This window comes from Colletes latitarsis, chromosome 8 (assembly GCF_051014445.1).
Source record: "Colletes latitarsis isolate SP2378_abdomen chromosome 8, iyColLati1, whole genome shotgun sequence".
NCBI classification, from domain to species: Eukaryota; Metazoa; Arthropoda; class Insecta; order Hymenoptera; family Colletidae; genus Colletes; species Colletes latitarsis.
Window position 1 is genome coordinate 23,224,951 of NC_135141.1, and position 20,976 is coordinate 23,245,926.

The window sequence follows — 20,976 nt, forward strand, 5'->3', positions numbered from 1 at the left end:
TAGTGACTTCCTCTTACAAGATATGAATCCATGTATTATTTTTCCAAATTTCAATTGGCCGATTTAAAAGAAGATGAAATATTTAGCCAATGAATAAACACGCAGAGAATAAAGATTATTAAAAAAGTTTGATCGCACGAAAAGAAGTTGCATCGATTACAGAATTCGTGAGGAAAGAAGATTCCTTATGATTCGGCGCGAATAATCAGTAAGTGGAAATAGCGGAAAAATATGGGGAAAAAGAAAACGCATGCGCAGAGAAAAGGATACTAACAGAGCGTCTAAGTAGCAGCAGAAGTTTCCGGGAATGAAACATCTAAGAGTACGAAGCCTCCACAGGCCTTTACTTTTCCCCTTCTGTTCCTTTTGACCGGTGAGCTACGGCTATAAAGTCGGAGGCGCACCGTGAACAGACGAGAACATTTTCTTTGGAACGGAGGTAAACGCGGTAACCAAACGGGTGGTAGAAAAAGAGGCGCAATCGAGCGCGGTACGAACGCGTCATTGTGAATGGCGCTCCTAGTGACAAAGGTGGCTGCGAGAGACTTTCGATTTCATGTCGGATGTAAACTGTGCTCGAAATGGATGTTACAAAGAGTACTTCCGTTCGCTAATTAAGCGTGACTCTTTATCCATTTTTCCATTCGGTTTCACTTTGTTGGCTGGTCAACGAAGAAATGCGAGACGCGAAAAGAAGAACGACGGCAGCGGCCGGATTCCGGTACGATCGACCGTAAAATTCTGCATAGAGCATCGTGGCGTACGTTCGCAGAGTGGACTGTTCTCTGCAACACCTGCGGTGCATGATCCTATGCATTGTTGGTGAGTGTGCGTGTCACGTATGCGTGTAGCAATATACCTACGTGCTATACTTTTAACTACGTTGTCAAAGCGAGGGAGCATCATAGAGATTGCTATTGTTTCTCATGAGCGCATATGTGAGTGTGTATGTGTTCGATGCATCTGTCGAATTGCATACCCGAAAACCGCTGTACCTTCGTGATAGACCATGGATCACAGCTCGTGCTAATACTTTGACACGATGACACGATTGTGCTACTGAAACGTGATCCTACTGTGAATGGAGCTCTTTAAACGAGTTCACTTCTCGTCTCGAGTGATTAAACAAATCTTGTCGATCATAAGGAAGCTAGACAAAACGGAACCTATGGATCTCCTGAGAAATCTTCCTCGATGTTAATGTTATTTCTTAGAAATTTACCGTAACTGGGAGTGCCGCTATAGCACGGTTGAACATGTTCCGAAAGTATTGGGCCGAATACCATGTTATACGCCAGAAAATATTGCTTCTTTACTTTTCAAAACTAGTATGATGTTTCGAACGATTTTTTTCAAGTCTCGAGGAAATCCTCCGCGAACGACATGTGAACTCTTGATTAAGCAGAGCACGAATGGTGTATCAGTGAAACTGGCATGAAAATGTACCGTGGTGTTAAGTGGCCTCTGTGATATTGCGAACGGTGCTTAACCTAACTTTTTGTCGACGCTTCTACACGGCGTTTTCTTACGAGTAATGTTCTTTCGATAACGAACTCGTAACCAAGTGAACGCGATTCGCGAAAACTGTTGTTTCTTTTTCTTTCATTTTTTTTTGTCTTCAATGTGTAGAATGCGATTCTTTCTTACCGCTTTTATGTATGTTTTTAACTTACCGTAGAACACGAGACTCTGTGATTGTAGTTTTACGAAACGCTGAAAATGTTTCTAGTTAATATTTGATTTTGATTGTGTCGTTGAACGATACGAAAATTCATTTTCCAGTATTTACGCGAACGTGTTCTCAACGATATTACATTTAACGCTTACGTTTAAATTGTAATATATGTTTATTTTCATTTTTTTCCTTCACCTTGATCGTGATTTTCCTACCACTTGCCAGTGTCTATGTATAACGTATTTCTTGATAGTCGTTATAAAGATATGGGTCAAATGTCTCATCTTTTATACGTGTGTTATATCAATTGCAATTAGCAACCCGTCACCCGTCTTTTTATCACTTTCCTTTAGCAATGGTTTTAGGTAAGCCTGTTGTTTGATCATCGATACTTCTTGCGTGAAAGATTAGGTCACACTGTGTCATAAATGTCTTTGGTTGCCTTGTGTTTCTGTAGCTTCTGTAGCCACAGAAATCTGTAATTATTATTTGTTGAACAGAAATGCTTGCATCGTGTCCATCTGTGTATTGTGTCGTGCAGTGTGCTTACATTTGATCAAGTTTCACTTTTGCGTGAATTATATATTAATGTTTGCGACAAACTGGTGATGGTCATGGTGACATTAAACCTAAATTATAATCGCGTGATAAATTATTAAAAAAACAAATAAGAACTGAATGAAATGGATAACAGAAAGCACACATGCTCTGGGAATTGATGGGTATATGCTTTTCCTGCAGGAGACCTACAGGCAGCAGGCTAAATAATAAAATCTCAGAGCATATCTCAGCATCAGTAATACCCCTCCATGTTTGTCTGGAGGAACAAAGAGGACCAGAACTGGGCTCTTGCGAAGCCTTGGCTCGTAAGCCACAGGTAAACTCTATTAGTTTATCTGTAAAAGAAAAGATGGAAACTCAGATAATTGATAAATGAGTACCTTCTTCTCTTCAGGCTAAAAAGTTATTTGAAAAAGAAGAAGCAGAAGAAAAGTGTAGGGAAGAAGTGGGTGCTGAATTTGTTCGAATCGAGGCAGAAGATTTGAAACACAGTCAGCCGAGCATGGCCAACACTATCAGTAATATGAAGATGACTAACCGCATTAAGGGATTAGTAAGCAAACGTCGTAAGCGTTTCACAGAAGATGGTTTTGATCTTGATCTCACATGTATCCTTTTCACCATAATCGTCGATGTTTATGTCGCGTATTACGCGTATTATGAGGCTTTGAAGGTAGTAAGAACGAATTAACAAAAGGTTCATGTCTGTTGAAAACGTTCTTACTATTAATACGAGAACATAATTTCGTTGATATGTTCCTCAATTGTTTATATATTACTAATAGATATAAGGGATAATTTAATAGCAATGGGTTTCCCTGCTGAAAAATTAGAAGGGGTATATAGGAATCACATAGACGATGTTGTTAAGCTATTGGAATTCAGACACAAAGATCATTATAAAATTTATAATCTGTAAGTTTCGAACAGTGCATTGCGATTACGCGGTACAAATAAAATGAGGTAATTTCAGGAAATTTTACCTTTTAGATGTTCAGAAAGGTCTTACGACTTTAAGAAATTTAAGCAAAGGGTAGCGACTTACGCATTCGATGATCATAATCCACCAATGCTGGATCAGATCAAACCGTTTTGCGAAGACGTGCACCAATGGCTTTCTCAACACCAAGAAAATGTAGCTGTAGTTCATTGTAAAGCGGGTAAAGGTCGGACGGGCGTAATGGTTTGTTGCTACCTTCTTCACACGAAACAATTTCCTACTGCCACAGAAGCCCTTAACTATTATGGAACTAAAAGGACACACGATAGGTAATTCTAATAACTAGCTCTATAATCGTTGTCGCGCGTATTTAGTCGGGTTTTACGGGTGGTATCTCTGGTTTAGGAAGGGGGTAACGATACCTTCTCAGAGGCGGTACGTGGATTATTATGCTACTCTTGTCCAAGAGGGTTTGAGTTATCAACCAGTCACACTGTTATTACGGAAAATACAACTAGACCCAGCACCTATTTTTCACGGAGGTCAAGGATGTAAGAATAAACAAAATCCATAACACTCGTTACGGAAATTATATGCAGCATAAGGTTACATACAGTTTCTTTGTAGATCTGCATTGTGTAATATCTGAATCGAAAAAGAGAATATTTAGTTCAGATATAGTGGAAGTACGAAAAGGAATGCATACTGTCTCCATTCCTTTAAAACACAGTGTTGCATTGACGGGAGATATACGCGTGGATTTCTTTAATAGACCAAAAATGAAGCGGAAGGTATTTTATTATTAGGTCTTTGTTCGACTAGAAAATGTTGTAATATAGTAATTAAAATCGATTTCTTTGCTCCGTGTGCAGGAAAAATTGTTTCATTTTTGGTTCAATACATTCTTTGTGCGAGACTACTTAACGCCAGAATACGATAACGGAGAGTTACCAGTCGAGCGTTCAACGAGGGCATTAAGTTGTGACGGTACAACTATGGAATTACCTATGGTCGTGTCACATATGAAGCCTAGAGCAGGATCGCTGGCTAGTCTCGGACCTATGCCACCTACTCTCGTTTTAAGTATAGACAAATGGGGCTTGGATGATGCGCACAAGGATAAACATCACAAAGCGTACAGTGCAGATTTTAAAGTGAGTACATTGTTTTCATCCGCGATAAGAGCAACAGACATCTTAAATTTGAACAGCTACCGTTCAAATTGCAACAAATGCTGTATTCGAGACCGCTTGAATGTTGCAGGTTAGCTTATTTATGCACCAAATGGGCGGTAGTATATCGCAAACTGTGCCAGCGACAACGAACAGAACGGGAGAGGGTATACAAATAGGAATAGGGGGACAAGAAACTCCCAGTGAATCCAGTGAAGCGGATAGCAGCGAATGCGACACAACCGGAGATACAACCGGAGATGAAGATGGGGAATCTGGTGAGTCCTCTGCATCTCTGGTGGTGAATCACCATCCCCTTACACATAGCAGTAGCCGTACACACGTTAGTACCCACCAAAGAGCTAGTCTCAGAGAAACTGCAAAGGGTTTACTCTCGCGAGGGGATACAAGTAGAAATAGTCATCGACAAAGCACTAGTAATGTGAAATGTTCTTCGGCACTCGTACGTTCAGCCACGTTAGATACGTAGTATATTTATCTTTGTACTTAAAAGCTGAGTTCTCTGAACTGGCATTCAAGCTTTACAGGTTATGTAAAAAGAAAACACTCCGTACTATTTAGCTTTTCTTTGTTATGCCAGCATGGAAAACTATTGAGCATTCGGTCAGTTCAAATGCATCGATTTTATTTTTATCGTTTGTTGTCGCATAACGTTACACGTATATCGTAAAGTTAAACGATGAATTTGGAAAAGTATATATTTTTAGAGAAATTAATATAGCATCAACGTTATCAATATATATCGAGAATTTAATTAAAAAATGTTGAAGGATGAATTTTTGAGAAACCAATATAATTTTAACCTACTTCGTTTTCTATTCTTTCGATGAGATATATTATTATCGATCATCGATCGAATGTCTGAAATTTGTATTATAATGTCGAAGCTAGTTGAAAGATCGATTCTATTTCTGTTCAACTGAACATTTTTACATTGACGCGCCATATATTAAATATGGTTATTGAGTGTTCCGAATGAAAAATAATCGTAAAATACGATGTTAAATGTCTCTTTGGTAGCGTATATGCCACAAGTAATTTATTTTTCTGAAAATATTAAGGTATTGGAGTACTCGACTGGTTATGATTTTAAACGGAAATTATTCGGTATTTATTAGCAGTTATCTCAAAACGTACCTATACTTTGACCTTTGTTTAGGTTCTATCTGTTTTTCATTCAACTTTCCAAGTATTTCGCTTTGTTGACTGTTAGCTATTATTGCCCGGAGTAGTTGAATTTAATATTAGATAAGAAAATTCAGAGCGTCGGAATCGAGGTATATCGTCGGTAGCGTTAAAGCAATTTTATAATAAATAACGTACTATGTACGGAACTAGTATTTGTTTTGAAATTGTATGACAAAGCCAATTTGTAGAAAAAATTGACCAACGTAATAAGTACGGGGACAAATAACGCGATGATTTTTACTTGTATCGATTTCACCGTTTGTGTTTGTGTTCTTCGTGGAATTGTGAAGAGAGGTGAGACAGACGAGTTAAGTATGTTCTGATCGCCTTATTCCTTGTGATCGTTAACTCTTTGGAAGTAACAAAGCTAATACGCGTAGATTTGTGTGCGAACGAACGGTTGTGGTCGAAGCTTGTAAGATAATGTTTACATGTACAGAAAATTTCATTCTTTCGATTTTGTAACGGAAATATGTTAAATATGAACAGGCTGTGCAATTTTCTAAACATTTATTCCTTGATGTCTGGTAAATACGATTTTCACATTGACGTCAAGGTACATTTTATTTCAAATAGATTATCGTATACTGTAGATTAAATTATCGCGACGGAAAGTAACCACCATGCGTGGAAATTCGAAAAGTATCAGTAGATCGAGTTACGTTAAGTTAAGAAAATTAAAAGTTTTCTCGTTGTACCGGCACGCGTATATTTTCTAATCATAAATTATTCCTTTTCATCTTTTTCTATCTTGTTTCTTATTTGCGAAAGTAATTCCTGGTACGAACGCAAAATGGCATAAAATTTCCATCGAATATACACACGGAGATACATATCGAGCGATACCGTAAAATTCAGTTTTAAAGAAGCGGTCTTAAAACTGATATTTTATAGGTGTTCGGACGTCTTATGTAATCGTTAGAACATTTGTTCGTAGTTGGAATAATGTATCCGTTTTTTTTTTTTTTTTTTTTTTTTTTTTTGTATTAAAAATTGATTCAAAAATCGTTTGTATTTTTTTCGAGACAAGAATTGCAATAACTGTACGAAACTAAAAGTTTTAGACATCGATCGAGAAGAAGGAAACAGAATGTGCAAATATATTCGAAGCTATAATTGTATTTCTGTCGGTTATATCGCTTCTCGAGCAGACGATTGCTAATCTTAATATTGTTGTACATACGTGGACATTGTTACGACGTGAATACGTATACCGCTAAGTAACCGCAATCTGTTGATAAGTTAATTAGAGTTCAAGGTCGTTATTGTTTAAAATACGACGAACGTTTTCTCACGTATGCGTTCCTTCAGCGAGAGACTATTCGTTTTCATCGTCTTTCGTACAGTATTGTCCCTGGCTTGTTTTTCAATTTTCACGCATCAAAAGGTACAACGAAAACAAAAATTAATCTCCTTTTTGTACTTTTCTCATTTTTATGGTAGCGTAATTTTTAAAGCAAAGACACGACCAGAAATTACTTTATACTCGCAAAGAATTTAAATTTATCGTCTTCGGATAATCAGCTCGTTCGAAAGTGTGATAATTTGCAATTTTATATGAATAAAGCGGAAGGATTTACGAACATTTTTATAGAAATCGTGCGATTATTGTTACTGTTGTAATTTTGTTAGCGAGAAAGGCGCGACAGAGTTATAAAGTTCCAAACGTTAAAGAATTTTTATTACGATCGATTAGTGCATATATCTCTGAAGCCTTTAATATAGTGTTACAATTTCGTACGTACTAGACTTGTAAATATGTAGTAAATATCGAAGTAATTGGGCAATTTTCGAAAACACAGGGGCTAGATGTTTAGATACTCGTTGAAAGCTGTATCTTTTGTCGATAGTTCCTTCCTGGATCTTTTACCGTCTTAGATCGTAGTACACTTGAATACGTGTAAACAGTTCTCTTGACTTTAACGCGTAGTGCATGAGTACAGAAACTTTATAGGAGCCTGACAATTGTTGTTGTTGACGGTAAAAATAGATTTTTAAACCGATCTTCTCTTTCATCGTATCATTAGGAATATCGAACGAATATCAATGCCCCTAGACGTTTTAATTTTATTCTGGTTCTCGTATCGTTGCATGTTAATAGTTCATAATCGTAGTTTTCAGATTTTTGTAACGTCTGAAATATGTGAAATTGATACACAGCATCTCTATTATGTATCGTGTAACGATTATTTTGTGATACTATTATACTTATGATTATTAATTGTACCGTTGTTATATCCTTATTCTTATTAATTATTATTATTACTACTATTATTATTATTAATTATTATTACTACCATTATTATTATTACTATTACTATTGTCGCTAATAAAGTGTTAGCGGTTTTTAAACGTAGTTTTATGTTATAAATATATATTCCTGTAACAAATAGTTTAAGGATAATATTATACACACAGATACACACACGCATACGCACATATATGCATTACAATTACAATATCGCACTACTTAGAGTATCTTCTACTTACGTCTTCCGATTCTCCGTAAAAGGTAAACTTCACTTTCCGAATTCCCTCGTTGAACATATTTTGGTTATCTTTTTAGTACTCACCCGTCGGTTCCTTTATTTTCCTCGTTTGCATTTACGAACTTTTCTCCCTTTTCACAGCTTTTTGGCCAGGAAACTCGCACATAGTTTGTAACGCTTTCTTAGATGTAGTTTTCACGGCCGACTGTGAAGTATCGGGGTCCTAAAATTTCGCTGAAATCGTCTACGAGATTGTAAGCTACGCATTCTAAATAATAACTCGGGCAGATTATCGTTTAGGATGCGTTCTAAGCGTAGACAACATTTCCGCCTAATCAAGGATCCCCAAATATGTACATTGCAGTTGCCCCCTCGTTGGATCAAATACCGATCAATTTTAATCGCTTCGTAGAAGCTGCTATCTCGCACGGCCATTTTATTCCTCAGTTTTATACGACCGTTGTTTCAGCTTCGAGTATCTTTCGTTCTTCTCGATCTCTCGAGGAATGCATTGCATATTTCTATGTTGTTTACCCGGTGCATCTAGCTTTCTTGTTTTCTTTTTTCCTTCGCATGCGCGAGTGTAACATCTGGCGTTGAACGTCCTCGCGAATTGTACACGGTGGGGGTACGAGTGGTCGAGCAGTCCGTTTTCCGCGTTTATTACCGGCTAAACAGGTGGTAAAGAGAGGAGAGAGCGACGGAGAATCGAACAATTTTTATTAGATTCGATAGATTTGCATGAACACGAACGGTATAAAGAAAGATGCGGAGAAGAGAAATTTGTTTGCAAGAGAACTACTTCACTTTGCCCTCCACCGCCTAGATTTAGTAATCGAGTTAAGTTAACAAGCATATGCGATTACTGACCAAATGTGTCTGTGTGTCTGTTCACCCCTAGTGGACATGGACCAGCGTGTTGGCCGGTACCGCCTTCTCTCGAACGGAGGAACGATAGACGTTTTGTGAGTTCATCGTCGATCATCCTGGTACACCTTTCGACTGCGGTGTCGTTCGCGCGTCGACACGCGAACCTTAGACACTCAACGGTATAGTCTTTATCGTTAAATCGTTCGAACGAACTTTGCGTTCGTTCGACGATACATAGAATGTTGTTAATTGACGTGTAATAGACCCGACGAGCCGAAGAAACGATGTCCCGTAATCAACGAAAGTAGGATGTAGTCAGAACATCGCTTGTCCCGACCCAACGAATCGTCTCCAAATTTCAACACTCGTTCTCCTCAAGATATACTTGGTGGAAGAAATATAGCGAGAACGAGAAAAATGAAAATGGATTAACAGGATCAGACAGAGTGCGTCGAGAAACTCGTTATATTTGTTTCGCCAACTATACATAGTATATCGTTTGCATTCTGTATCTGTTTCCGTTTCGAGCAGAAGTTTTACTCGAAACAATTTTCTTCCACGCGCGTATGTCTCTGAATATTTTCGTCTCATCGTTCCCTCTACTGTGCTTAACAACATTCTTCCTTCCCTTCTTTCCCTCCGCGGGCAAATCTTTGCTCCGTCGTACTGTACGTACCATATTGGTTTCGCAGCATGCCGAAACGACTTATCTGTTACGCGGCTATCACCCGGACGACTTTTACGACGATCATTCGGTTTGTTAAAGGTAGTTTTGGACCTCGATTCGATCGAAAAATTGAAAATTTCGGTCGAACATCGTCGGATCGAAAGTCGTCTGGGTACGTCGCGTCTTGGAATTTTATTAGAATTTATGTGTGTGTGTGTGTGTATATACGTATACATGCGCACGTACGAATATAAATATAAATGGAAGCTTTCCAAGAGCGAGCGAAAATTTTTATACTCATGACCGACGAGCTTGCAAATTCTTCAAACGTAACGTATCGTGCAAGTACAACGTTCGACAGAGAACGAGGAAGAATTTAAATCGCCAAAGAGAAATTTCAAGCTCATCGTTTAAACGATACGTGTAACGCGCTCTGTGTAACGCTTTTCCTATATTTTGCCGATGAATCGAACACGATCGATGGCTATTCCCGCGATGTTAAAGTTTAGTCGAGTTCCGGCGTGAACGCAAACACAGGACACTAATCGGTATCTCGACGAGCAATTGCGTTTGGCTGTAGAATGACGAAAAAACTATGTTTATATAGATTATCGATTCAGATGGAAATAACGCTGTGTAAAAAGAAGTAAGACTATTTTCGTAACGTTAATAAATTGTAAGTCAATAACGACGACAATGACGACGACAATGACGACGACAACGACGACGATGACGACAAGAACAAGAACAACAACAACAACAATAATAATAATAACGATAATGATAGCGATAACGATATTGATAATGATAATGGTAATGGTAATGCCGAGAGGAGGAACGAAGCTACGCCGCTTACTTTTCGTTCGAGATTGGCGCAGTTTACTTTTTAAGTTAAATTTGCTTCCTCCGTGAAAACGATCGAATCGATCGGAACGATTCGCGTTGCTGTAAATACATACTTAGAAGAACGAATCGATTAGGCAGGACTCGCTCCTTTTATTCTCGGTTCTCGAAATTGTGCTCTCGCGGTTTCTAAAAAAAAATCCAACTCCTCGAGATCTTGGTTTCAATCGTGCGTTGTACCAAACGTGGAAACGCGATCGTAAGAACGCTATGCTGTTCGCGGGCGAACAATTGATCACGCTCACGATCCGTTTTCTCGATACGATTTTTTCATCGAATCGGTAACAAACGAAAGCGGCGTTCGCGCGGTTCGATCGTTACCGATTCTGTTAGAAAACCGCGTTCGGATGGTTCTCCTCGTGCGTACAATCGAGTCTTGTTAATTCTCGGGCGAAAAGTCGACTGGGGGAGGTTACGAAAGAGTGCGATGTTTCGAGAGTGCGAAGAAGAATCGTTTCCGACGCCGTCCTTCCCAACTACCTAGGTACTTTTTTCGTACATCGCGACACGATAGCCCCGTGACTAGTTTTCTTTTTTGCGTATTTTCTCTTCTTTCACGATTATTTACATATACACACTCTTTCCTTCGTCTTTGCACGCGCTCTATCCCCGGATGCTGGCGGCCGCGCCGCCAGAGCGAAAGGTACTTAGAACGAAACGGAAGAGCGTGCGATGTTCCTAGAGATAGCGGAAACGAGGGTACGAAAAAGAGTGCTCGTCGAGCCGATCCAAGCAGACACCTAACATATGTACTCGTAAAGTCACCGTAACGATCGCGATCTATCGCCGAGCGAGCAAAACGCCGGCCATTGTTGACCGACGAGTCACGCGCCATGGCGAACAACGAGCCATTTAACCCCTTACGCTATCGTTTAACGCTTTGACTCTTCACCATGGGACTAAAAGAAATTTTAGAGAGGCTACAAAAATATTATTTCGATTATCGATTTAACCATCTTGAATTTTGTCGATCTTTTCGACTGTTCGAACATTCCATTGCAAAAGACAAACAATTTATTATGTACTATACTTGTTATACTTTGTACAAACTTTACACGATTTGGATGAGTTCCGTTTAGACGATGTTGGGTCTGTATCTTACGTTTGGTCCGATAGTACCACACGAGCCCGACTCGTGCGTTTTATGTTTGGCCCGCAGAGCGTATCACGAGTCTCACACGATATTATAGTGCAAGGGGTTAAGATCGTTTTTACTTAAACCGTTTCGAGACGATAGGAACGACGCGGAGACGAGACGAGAACGTTCGATTTAGACTCGCTGCGGACGAGCGATTTTTTTTTACGCACGATCCTCTATGTCTTTTATTGTTTTTCCAATTGAAAGCAACGAAGACGGATGTAGAATAGTGTGAGAAAAAGTCGGTCATCCGCGATCGAGCCTTGGGCTTAGATCGTAGAGCGGCTCGATTTCCGCGATCGTTGTACAGTAACCCGAGACATCATTCCTTCGCGAGTACGTCTGTAGTTAGATTAAGTTCGACTAAGGGATAGGGCGAAAGCTTATTTTTTGTAACGAAGTTGATCGATAACCTCGCCGAGACGCGTAGAATCGACTGCGATCGAGTCGTCCGGAGCCGACGTCGCTTCTCAATCGACAGGCGTCGCTCTCGCGCGCGTCGATCGTTTAGCGTGTAAATTGTTGTTTGTAATTTTTAACAGTCGCGAGGCGCGCGAAAAGCGATACTTGTCCTCCCGTTCGCGTTCATTTTCCCGGCCGATTTCTGGATGGAACGTAATTCTAGCGAACTAAGAAGAAAAGGGGCCGATATCCCGATAGCGAATCGAGAAGTTTGATCACGCGACGAACGGGTATTGTTCGCTCTGGCGATTTTTCATACGTACCTCACCGCTCGCAGACATAACGTACTATCGTAAGATTATGGATTTAAGTAGAATTAGTTTACGCTACGGTAAATACGTTAGTGTGCAGTTTACGTAAAGATGTCGATAGTGTGTCGAGAGGAACGCATTCCCACAGTTTAAAAATTAATATTCCGATGACGCGTGCGTGTCGCTGTTCCTGCGCTCGATTTTCTTTTTGTCGTCGAAACGAGGTATAATCGAAACGATCGAGAGAAAACGAACGGAGTTTGGGGGTGGAAACAGCGAAAGAGACGCGCGAATTACATCGGGCAGCGGGTCGGATTGCCTCGAACGGATTAGTAAATTTACCTCGCTCGGACTATTTTTATTAATCGCATCTATGAATCATTGAATTAGCGTCAGTTCACTAGCGAGCGTTCGGATATCTCATTTTTTACCACCTAAAATGTAAACAAAAAGGTAAACTTACTAAATACGTTTTTTACCCATTCAACACAATAATAATGGTGTACGTAATGTGCGATATTGTTTCTTCGCGTGACGCGTACACGCTTCTCAAACATATTTTTTCTCCTACGAAGCTCACGAATACCGTTTTATAAGTGACACCTCTTAAGATTAACTTTTATATGATTCATGCGGAATGTTCAAAAATATAAATAAGATGCATTATTTTCTCTGTGATATATTGTATGCGAGCAAACTGTCCAAGTTTCTTCCCCTCCAATTCACCGGAGTTCCTCTTCGAGCGTCGAGCTAAATCGGAGGACGCAAGTGAGCGAGAACGTCGCGGTATTTTCTTTCCTAACTTGGTGCTTTGTTTTTCTTTTTTTTTTTTCTTCGATTGCGTTTTAACGATCATTTTCTTTGCCTCCATGGAACACGCTTAGGTAACGTCCTACGTAGAGTACGAAACAAGGAAAGGCGAGAACGTAGACGATCGGAGAGGCAGTCATTTAAATTTGTTACCGCAGGTACGCACCTCCATCGATCGCAGGTAAAAACGCGCACGCGATCTCGACACGGAAAACGCGTACGGCGCAATTATTCCTTTTCACGGTTCTTTTCATCGATAACGTTTGCGTTCCCTTTTTAATCTATGTGCGGATGAAACTTACACGAGACTGACGCTGACTCTGCTTACAGGGGAGTCGACGTATTTGTGACTTTGCGAACTAGTCCGATCCGGCGGGGACCTTACTACAACTCACCGTCTCGTTACGAGCGAATCGATCGATCGATCGCCAACGAAATCTGCCTGCGTCTCTGCCAGTTCACCGGTACGCACGCATTATCTCCGCATTCCCTCCTCCCCCTCCCTTTTGCGTTTCATTTCTTGTTTCTTCTTCTTCTTAATTATCGTTTAATGGTTTGTATGACGTCTCCTTCGTTGACACGGCATATCTTCGATAAACACGATCGCTTTCAACTAATTGCCGTGCAACAACTCCAAATAGAAAGAAGAAAGAGACGCGGTTTTTAACGTCGACTTAATCGAACCTCAGATTACGCTTTTGACGATCAATGTACCATACATTGTTGATTAGTTTTAACTCGCCGAGACTCGATACGCGTAATTACGCGTCGTTTCGTTTTTATACTGAAAAACAAATATCGCGTTCGACGAAACATTTTCCGCGATCCCGCCGACCGTACGTCAGTCGTACGATAGTTTTATTTGCACCGACCAACGTTAACTTTACCCGTTGACTCGTCGAACATTTATTTTTCTCTCTTTGTAAGAAAATTGCGTCTTTTTTTTTAACTCGTCCAACGATTTCCACGGTTTCTTCTTGCGGGGAGGTGTCGGGTCACCCATTTTATTCAGACTTTTTTAAGCGGATTCAAACTCTTTTACCAATGCTCGTTATTTACAAAGATATTTAATTTTTTAATTTCTATATACATGTGTCGAGAACGTTTATGTTTAATAAATAAGAAAACAAATAAATCTTTGTAAATAACGAGCACTGGATAAAAAAAAAACTCTGATACTTTGAATAAGATCGATGATCCCTCAGGTGCGACCTCTCCTTATCGGTTCGGTATTCAACGAATCGGATCGAGAAACTTAATTTTTGCTTAGGTACGAATATTAACGAAGCGACAGCGATCGCATTTACGTTACCATTAGTTGTTGCTCGACAGAATTTCGTGAAAGTTTGTTAGAATAATATTGCGAATTCATTGTCATCGGAACGCGGTTAGTTTCTTCGTCGCGTACCGCGGCAAGTTCTAGATCCGAAGCAACGAGGAAGATTAAGATCCATTTATCGAGCGCACTTGTATTACCGGAAGCTTTACTGGGACCAATAAATTTGTTTGTAAGTTTTCGCGTGTCATCGGATACAAATTGTAAATGTAGTTAATTATTGTAAGATCTATTTATGGAAATTTCAATTTTCTCAGCGTACAAAGTACAAAGTAACACGACCGGATCTCAAGCGTTTCGAAGTAATTGCGTTTGCTTTTTAAGAAATTGCGTAATACTTAAGATGTTTTGTATAATCGTTTTTAAGCAATTAGTTAGGAAATTTTTAGAACTGTTCGACAAATCGTGTTGTTCTTCCTTCGATCTCTTGAACGCGTCGATACATCGGGAAGACGGTCCAAGTGCAACGTGCATCGGGTTACACACTGTTTCAAACGTTAGTTTTCTTCATTTGATTGATTTATTTCAAACACATTCGCACGGTTTGCGTTACAAAATATTACAGACACGAGTCGTATGAAATTTATCGCGAATGCGGCCCAACGATATGTATATACAAGAATGTAAATTTTTATAAATCTTACGATACGAGTACGGAACAGGATCAAATTCATTTGTTTGCTTTTTTCGTTTTATACACATTAGACGCAACGATCGCGAGTATTCGACACGAAAAGGATTAATCGAATTTTATATCTAGCTTATTTTCAATACCACTTGTTTCAATGTCGTAACTATTTATACGAGATCGATGCGCCTTGATCAACATAAAATTATAAACGAGATAATAATTTGGAGTACTCGGTAGCGCGGTACCCTCGCAAAGAGGTATTACAGTCTGTAAAGTAAGAAATATCGTACAATACAAGAGAAGTACAAGCTCTTTCTACGATGCAATCGCAGCGGCACATTTTTTTTTTTGTTTCACCTTTGTCGTTTCCCCAATTCGTATCCCACGCGATTCGATCGCGTGCAAAAATCCGTCTTACCTTCCTCTGCCTCGTCCTCGGTTAAACCCACCCCTACCACGGCCGGGAACCTTTCCTTTAGGTGGCGGAGACTTTGGTCTAAGCGCCTCTATGCGTTCGGTGCACCCGGTCGTAATCTGACCATTTGCAAAATAACTGGTATAAAGGTCCGCGTTAAAGTTTGTGTTCGTTAGTTCGGGTCCTACGGTGAGCCATCCCGGGCGAATCGTACTGTCTCGACCGAACAAGTGCAACCTGTGGAACGAAAACCGTGAATCAATCGCGCGTTATTTATTATATCTAACCCAATACAAGGTCTTTATATTTCATTTACTCGGTTCTCACCGTCGTCTACCGAGACAGAAATGCTCGATTATGTGAAATATCTCCACGGGCTTCTCTATAGAGCCGTACTCTGGTTCCTCCGATATAATTAGATCGATGTCCACGTTAGCGTGGATAAAGTCACCGTCCGTAGATCGTCTCACGGTTCCCTTGATACCCATCAGGCAATGTTCCTTGGTCCTCTGAAGGACTGCCTTGCTATCCAAGTTTTTACTGTGGCCGGGATTATTGATGTTGGTTCGAATCCAACAAATATCCTCGCATCGTCTGAATCCCCATTTGCGAAGGCAGAACCGTCCCATGTCCAATCCATCGCTACTCCCGCACCACAGAAACACAAAACTCCTGTTTGCTGCTACTTCCCCGATGTCCAATTCCATTATCTATCAAGGTGACTGTTATCGCTCGCATTGCCGATCACCGGTGATCGATTTCACTTTCTTCGTCGTTAATCTCTACTCACCTGATCCCAATTCCAAAGTTGAACGTTTGTGGCGCCACATGTGCGTTGATACTCCTCCAACGGAGGTTCGATGAGTATCACGTCGAATTTGCAATTGAGTTCCTTTAAATTGTACGCGAGCAAATCCGTTTTTAGATACATGGGTGGTGTAGCGGTTTCCGCTATCAAATCGTCCTTTAACTTAATCAGTTCCCGTAACTTAGGGTATTCCTCGAACCTGTCCGCCAGGCCTACGTCTCTGATAAAATTTTGCGGCCGCTGGCCTGTGTCGATGAAGTGCTGACAATAATCGTTGTGGGGATTCGACGACTGCGTTCCCTTTGATGATTCAAAAAAGCACACATCGTTTTCGCGGTCACCGACATATTTGCTGCAAAGCACGCGCTAGCTTACCTTCAAGAACGTAGAGGAATCCTTGTAGACGATTTCGTCGGCGGTAGTCGCGTCGTTCTTCAAATCTTTCACTCCGTTCTCCGTCTTTTCGGATATTGATTTTATTCTTTTCTTCTGCGCGTCGTCGATATCAGTCCCCAAAATCTGTCGCAGCTCGTCCACGCTCGAAACACCCAGCTACGGGGAAATCAATGTGTACTCGAATGTTTGGTAAATCATAACCTCAAAGATAAGACACGAGAGAAAGAAGCGTTTCCTCACCGTTTGCGCTAGGAGCTTCTTGCGTTTTTGCGAACGTTCGCGGAGCGTCTTAAGCATATTTGCCTAGTCCGGAAACTGTCCAATCTATCGCTAATTTGTAACTATTCGTTGTTGCATACACAGCATGACCACTGCATCGATGCAACGCGCGCGAGAGTTTTAGGAAACGTGTACGCGTTCAGAATGTAACGATTTCATCGTAAGATTCGCTATCACGAGTTCGATTCAGAGTTTCATACTTTGCTCCAATCGACAGATGCTAGGAGATACAATTTTTCCCATTATAAACATACACGTTTTACGTGCCACTGCATCAGTGTTATCAGACGACAGACCGGTGCCCAGAGAAAATTGCCCCTCCATTTACGTACACTAATCTACAGTCATGTGTACGTGAGCTCCGACGTTTTGGACAATTTCGGGGATTCGAAGAAGAAGGCGAATATAAGCCTTCGAAGTAAGTCATATTTCGGCTATTTAGAGAGCGAGAAGGAAAGGCTGACATTCCTTTTCTTTCTCGAATTTCTGAAGAATAAGAGCTCACGTACACGTGACTGTGCATTAGTATGCATAAGTGGAGGGGCAGTTTCCTCTAGGCACTGGTCAGCCGTCTAGTAACATTGTTATCGAGCGACCTCTTCCTTAATTGTTTCTAACGCCACGAACGATATGTACGATAGATTGGCTACTCGATGGAATTTTCTGTTTCTAGAGGCCTGTTCTCCATTTCGATTCACAACCACAGCCGAGGTATACGAGTAGACCTTTCACCTTATGGACTTTCGTGACCCTGACTTTCTGACTGCCATACCGACCTGAAAATTCGGAGGTGATTTTAGCGTCCCCTTTTCATGGATGACGGTAGGTCAGAAACTATTCACTGAATTAGTATTGATGGGCAGACAGTTGTAACTATGAATAAATTCATGTGAGTTCACTATGGAAGGGTTTAAAAAACGCAATTTTCAAACGACCACATCTCCTACAATATAGAATGTACTTCATTGAACTTTATCTCTGAAGTGTGGGTGTCAAAATTTTTCGGCGAAAAAAAAAATTTTCGAATCGTTCTAAAAAAATTATTTTCAGTTGCGGGGGTCAAATACAATCATTTTTGGTGAATAGACATACCCTCGAAATCCTATCCAATTTTTAGAAAAAAATTCCTAATCGAAAATATAATTTCAGGTCAGAAATGTCTGCCCGAAATTTCATGCGAATCTTTAAAACATCATAACTTCTGAACGGATTGAAGGATTTTAATGTTCAAAAAGGCAAACGAAGCGTATTTTAGTGTAGAATATGTAGAAATTATAAAAATATTCGAAAAGTTGTTCCTTGGCCCCGTAAAGTTAGAAAAACCCCATAAAAATGATCCAATTTTCAAACAGCCATAACTCCTACAATAGTGAATATATTTCAATGAAACTTTTTTCTAAAGTAGAGCCCATAGGTACCTACAAAAAAGTATTAGACAACTTTTCTGTAGGGCGTCAAACAAAATTATTAAACATGAAAAACGAGTTTTTAAGAAAAATCGACAGGGGGTAAGTGCCTAAATTTTTCGGCGAAATTGAAAAGTTTCAAATCGTTCTGGAAAAATTATTTTCGGTTGCAGGGGTAAAATACAATCATTTTTGGTGAATAGATATACCCTCGAAATCCTGCACATTTTCGAGAAAAAAATTCCTTACCGAAAATCTAATTTCAGGCCAGAAATGTCTGCTTGAATTTTCTTACGAATCTTTCAAACGTCATAACTTCTGAACGGATTGGGCGATTTTAATGTTTAAAAAAGCAAACTACGCGTATTTTGGTGGAGAATATGTAGAAATTATAAAAATAATCGAAAAGTTGTTCCTTGACCCCGTAATCTTAGAAAAACCCCTTAAAAATGGTCCAATTTTCAATCAACCATAAGTCCTACAATAGTGAATATATTTCAATGAAACTTTTTTCTGAAGTAGAGCTCATGGGTACCTATAAAAAAGTATTAGACAACTTTTCTGTAGGGCGTCAAACAAAATTATTAAAAATCGAAAACGAGTTTTTAAGAAAAATCGACAGGGGGTAGGTGCCTAAATTTTTCGACGAAAAACAAAATTTCAAATCTTTCTAAAAAAAAATATTTTTGACTGCAGGGGTCAATTACAATAATTTTTGGTGAATACACATACCCCCGAAATCCTAACCATTATCGAGTTAAAAATTCAGAAAGTGCAGAAATTTTCGGCGAAATTAAAAAATTTCAAATCGTTTGAAAAAAATTATTTTTAGTTGTGTGGGTTAATTGCAATTATTTTTGGTGAGTACTCATACCCTCGAAATCCTACGCAGTTTCGAGAAAAAAATTCTTTACCGAAGAGAGAATGTCTAACCACCCATGTTTGATTCCCCTGTATATGTTTAAAACATCAATAACTCATGAACTCGTGAATTTAGTATTTCAAAATGCAAACAATGCGTATTAACGGGGCTGTAGAATCTCATAAAAATGGGTCGAAAAGATACATTGAATGTGAGGTCTACTCGTATACCTCGTCTGTGTCACAACGTTATCGGTTCGGTATAGAATAAGATTACTTATTCTTTACTTACTCAGATAATCCTAATGTTATGGTTGGATTAATTTAGTAAGTTTCTTTAGGTTCAAATCTAGTTTACAAAAAACGCGCCATAAGCTACTGGTTCTTCTTGTGGTCGGTACTTGAGTTCAGAGATTCCAAATCTCATAGAGTTTCCAGTCTGTCATATAGCTATGTCTATGGTGGAACGAACGATGGAACTTCGGAGACCTCTCACGGTGGAACATGCATTTAATGGTCGGTGTCTCCCGTTCGATGCCGTTTTAAAATGCTCGAGTTTCTTGTGCTCTGCGCAGCGAACAAGAACATTGAAAATTTACCGTATCGCATAGACAAACCACTCACTGACTTTTCCTGAAAGTTTTTATGTATGCACAACATGGTAAGTGAACTCTTTCCTTGTCTTTTTTTTTACTTCCATGATTCTTTCTTTCGAGTCAAATTGAAAATACATTTGGCACGGATAAGTAAGGCAAACACGGCGATATGGTTCTAAGGCGTAAATCGAAACTTCGTAGTTGCTAATTTATTTGAATTTCCAGGGTTGTTCTTCGAGGGATTGGAAGGGAAAGGCGAGCCACAGCGATCGAAAGCGAAAGTTACGAGGGGCGCGAAAGAAAAGAGCGCGACGTGAAAGCCCGACTTAGGAAAATAAAATAAGCAAGATAAGGCGGTCGCGAAGAGGCGGAGGCGGGCACGAACACTGGTGAGTGCAAGCATTATGCAGTATTTCGCGTTTCTTGGGACTTCCTCGATCAGTTGGCTTTCAAATCGCCGCGCGGTCGGAGTCCTTGCCACGACCGCTGCGAACCGTGAGGGAAAACCTCCAAACGATCGTTAAAAAGTACGAGACCGTCGATACGTTGATCACGGTTTCCTCTATCGCGGAAGGAGCATAATTCGCCAAGGAAACTCAACGAACGAATCGAAGCACCGACTCGCCAATGATTGGCTCGGAATCGCGACAAGACTCGCTTGAAATTCCAAGGCGGTTGGTTCGCGGTAAGTCCGGCCGTTTAAATTTTGCTATCTCGCGTATACACGAGCACGGAGGTATTCGAGCAATGACGTATTTATAATTACAATAGACATGGATGTGACTTTACTATAATAAATTTAGGCGAGGAGCTAAACTCTAAAGAATTAGATTTAGTGATTTTTTCAAAGATTTCATTACCCTCCGCCTTGTTTGATAATCATTTCCCGATGCTTTCGAATCTCGGATAGTCCGTGTCACGTAACAATTATAGTTTCACGTTAACTAATATTTAAGTTCCATGAGCTCCATTGGGCTGTCAAAAGTGGTCTCTGGAGGATAGATTCGCGGACAGATTCGATATAAATTTGCGATATTTGGTCGTTCGACCATAGAATCGGCGCTGATCGGCAAGGATCGGTGTTAATTGTTGCCGGAAACA

At 40.0% G+C, this 20,976-nt stretch overlaps 2 protein-coding genes across 11 annotated transcripts; one reads left to right on the plus strand and one right to left on the minus strand.

Moving 5' to 3' along the window:
* The first annotated feature begins 265 nt into the window (after positions 1-265).
* Positions 266-20,118, plus strand: Pten (phosphatase and tensin-like protein). Of its 9 annotated transcripts, none has more exons than XM_076770178.1 (11): positions 266-822; positions 2,417-2,552; positions 2,631-2,844; positions 3,022-3,151; positions 3,227-3,505; positions 3,582-3,727; positions 3,804-3,967; positions 4,049-4,330; positions 4,440-4,626; positions 13,222-13,305; positions 13,478-15,445. In XM_076770178.1, the coding sequence occupies exons 1-11, from the start codon at positions 557-559 to the stop codon at positions 13,495-13,497; spliced, it is 1,908 nt and encodes a 635-aa protein (XP_076626293.1). In that variant the 5' UTR covers positions 266-556; the 3' UTR covers positions 13,498-15,445. The 9 variants fall into 9 exon arrangements, 7 of the variants coding, with proteins under 7 accessions (XP_076626293.1, XP_076626297.1, XP_076626298.1 ...); XR_013080093.1 differs by lacking the exons at positions 13,222-13,305; positions 13,478-15,445 and adding exons at positions 8,948-9,095; positions 20,101-20,118 and having other exon boundaries at positions 267-822; XR_013080092.1 differs by lacking the exon at positions 13,222-13,305 and adding an exon at positions 8,948-9,095 and having other exon boundaries at positions 267-822.
* Positions 15,244-17,317, minus strand: Mettl14 (methyltransferase like 14). Of its 2 annotated transcripts, XM_076770191.1 has the most exons (6): positions 16,974-17,317; positions 16,713-16,889; positions 16,320-16,637; positions 15,857-16,239; positions 15,533-15,766; positions 15,244-15,381 (listed from the first exon to the last, which is right to left on the minus strand). In XM_076770191.1, the coding sequence occupies exons 1-6, from the start codon at positions 17,028-17,030 to the stop codon at positions 15,375-15,377; spliced, it is 1,176 nt and encodes a 391-aa protein (XP_076626306.1). In that variant the 5' UTR covers positions 17,031-17,317; the 3' UTR covers positions 15,244-15,374. The 2 variants fall into 2 exon arrangements, with proteins under 2 accessions (XP_076626306.1, XP_076626307.1); XM_076770192.1 differs by lacking the exon at positions 15,244-15,381 and having other exon boundaries at positions 15,424-15,766; positions 16,974-17,030.
* Positions 20,119-20,976: the final 858 nt, after the last annotated feature.

Bases quoted from the DNA above. Each gene is read 5' to 3' on its own strand.
- Mettl14 (XM_076770191.1), bottom strand. From the start codon at position 17,030: ATGCTTAAGACGCTCCGCGAACGTTCGCAAAAACGCAAGAAGCTCCTA. The intron at 16,240-16,319 runs GTGAGTAGAGAT...TCACCTTGATAG, and splicing joins AACTTTGGAATTGGGATCAG to ATAATGGAATTGGACATCGG. The intron at 15,767-15,856 runs GTGAGAACCGAG...TTCGTTCCACAG, and splicing joins TTCTGTCTCGGTAGACGACG to GTTGCACTTGTTCGGTCGAG.
- Pten (XM_076770176.1), top strand. From the start codon at position 557: ATGTCGGATGTAAACTGTGCTCGAAATGGATGTTACAAAGAGTACTTC. The intron at 2,553-2,630 runs GTAAACTCTATT...TCTTCTCTTCAG, and splicing joins CCTTGGCTCGTAAGCCACAG to GCTAAAAAGTTATTTGAAAA. The intron at 4,331-4,439 runs GTGAGTACATTG...TGAATGTTGCAG, and splicing joins CGTACAGTGCAGATTTTAAA to GTTAGCTTATTTATGCACCA.